Genomic DNA, 965 nt, shown 5'->3' with positions numbered 1-965 from the left:
CATTCATGTTGATATTTGGAAAGAATCGAAAAAAATAAGGATAAGAATGCTATTTGAAAGTAGGGAAGAAGTAAAAAAAAACTAATATCACTTTGGTCGATCGTAAAAAATAGAGAGTTCAAAGTGTATGAAAGTAAAAATAGGTTATAGGTAGCAAAGTGTAAGACTCTAGGAACGGAATGTTCATGGAGTTAAGAAAAAAAAAATCATCATATGTGGAAGATTACACGTTGGGTGGCTGCACGCAGTTGCTTTGGGTCATGAATAGGAAATAAAGAATAAATTTGAACTCTGAAACTATTTCCTCATACATAACCCACTCAATTTAAAAAGTTGTTTCTTATCCAATGAAACATATATACGCAGATATTAAAAATGTTTTGCATGTTGATGTTACATATGGGAAGGCATGGCGTGGTAGACGAAGAGCCATTGATAAGATTTATGGAACTTGGGAGAGTAACTTCGCTGAGTTCCCTAAGTACATTGCAGCTTTACAGGCTTCCAATCCTAGTACAATTGTTAAATGGTTGCATAATGCAAATGGTTCATCAAATGTAGCAACATTTAAATATGTTTTTTGGGTTTTGGGACATGCTATTCATGCATTTCATCTATGTCAACCTGTTATTTCAATTGATGGTTTCCATTTGAAGGGTTCATACAAGGGAAAAATGATTGTTGTTGTTACAAAAGATGCCAACAATAGTATATTACAGATTGCTTATGCTATTGTTGATGAGGGCACTTCACACAACTAGTGTTGGTTTTTATACCAGTTCAGACCTTATGTTGCTGAAGATAGGAAACTTTGTGTTATTTCAGACAAACATCAAGGAATAATTCATGCAATGATAGATATGGATCAATAGAAAGAGCCATTAGCATACCATCGCTTCTGTCTCCGACACATTAGAAGTAATCTCATGAAAAAGTACAACAATGTAATCCTAAAAAGATTTTGT

The 965-nt window shown here is 33.7% G+C and overlaps 1 protein-coding gene across 1 annotated transcript; it reads left to right on the top strand.

Moving 5' to 3' along the window:
• The first annotated feature begins 347 nt into the window (after positions 1-347).
• On the top strand, positions 348-761 carry LOC111904303 (uncharacterized). Its single transcript, XM_023900075.1, has one exon. The coding sequence runs from the start codon at positions 348-350 to the stop codon at positions 759-761; it is 414 nt and encodes a 137-aa protein (XP_023755843.1).
• Positions 762-965: the final 204 nt, after the last annotated feature.

The sequence above is a fragment of the Lactuca sativa genome, chromosome 3, assembly GCF_002870075.4.
Source record: "Lactuca sativa cultivar Salinas chromosome 3, Lsat_Salinas_v11, whole genome shotgun sequence".
Taxonomy (NCBI): Eukaryota; Viridiplantae; Streptophyta; class Magnoliopsida; order Asterales; family Asteraceae; genus Lactuca; species Lactuca sativa.
This window is presented reverse-complemented; position numbering and strand designations above follow the sequence as displayed.

What these genes read in the sequence shown, in the direction of transcription:
- LOC111904303 (XM_023900075.1), top strand. Translation starts at nt 348, where the DNA reads ATGAAACATATATACGCAGATATTAAAAATGTTTTGCATGTTGATGTT.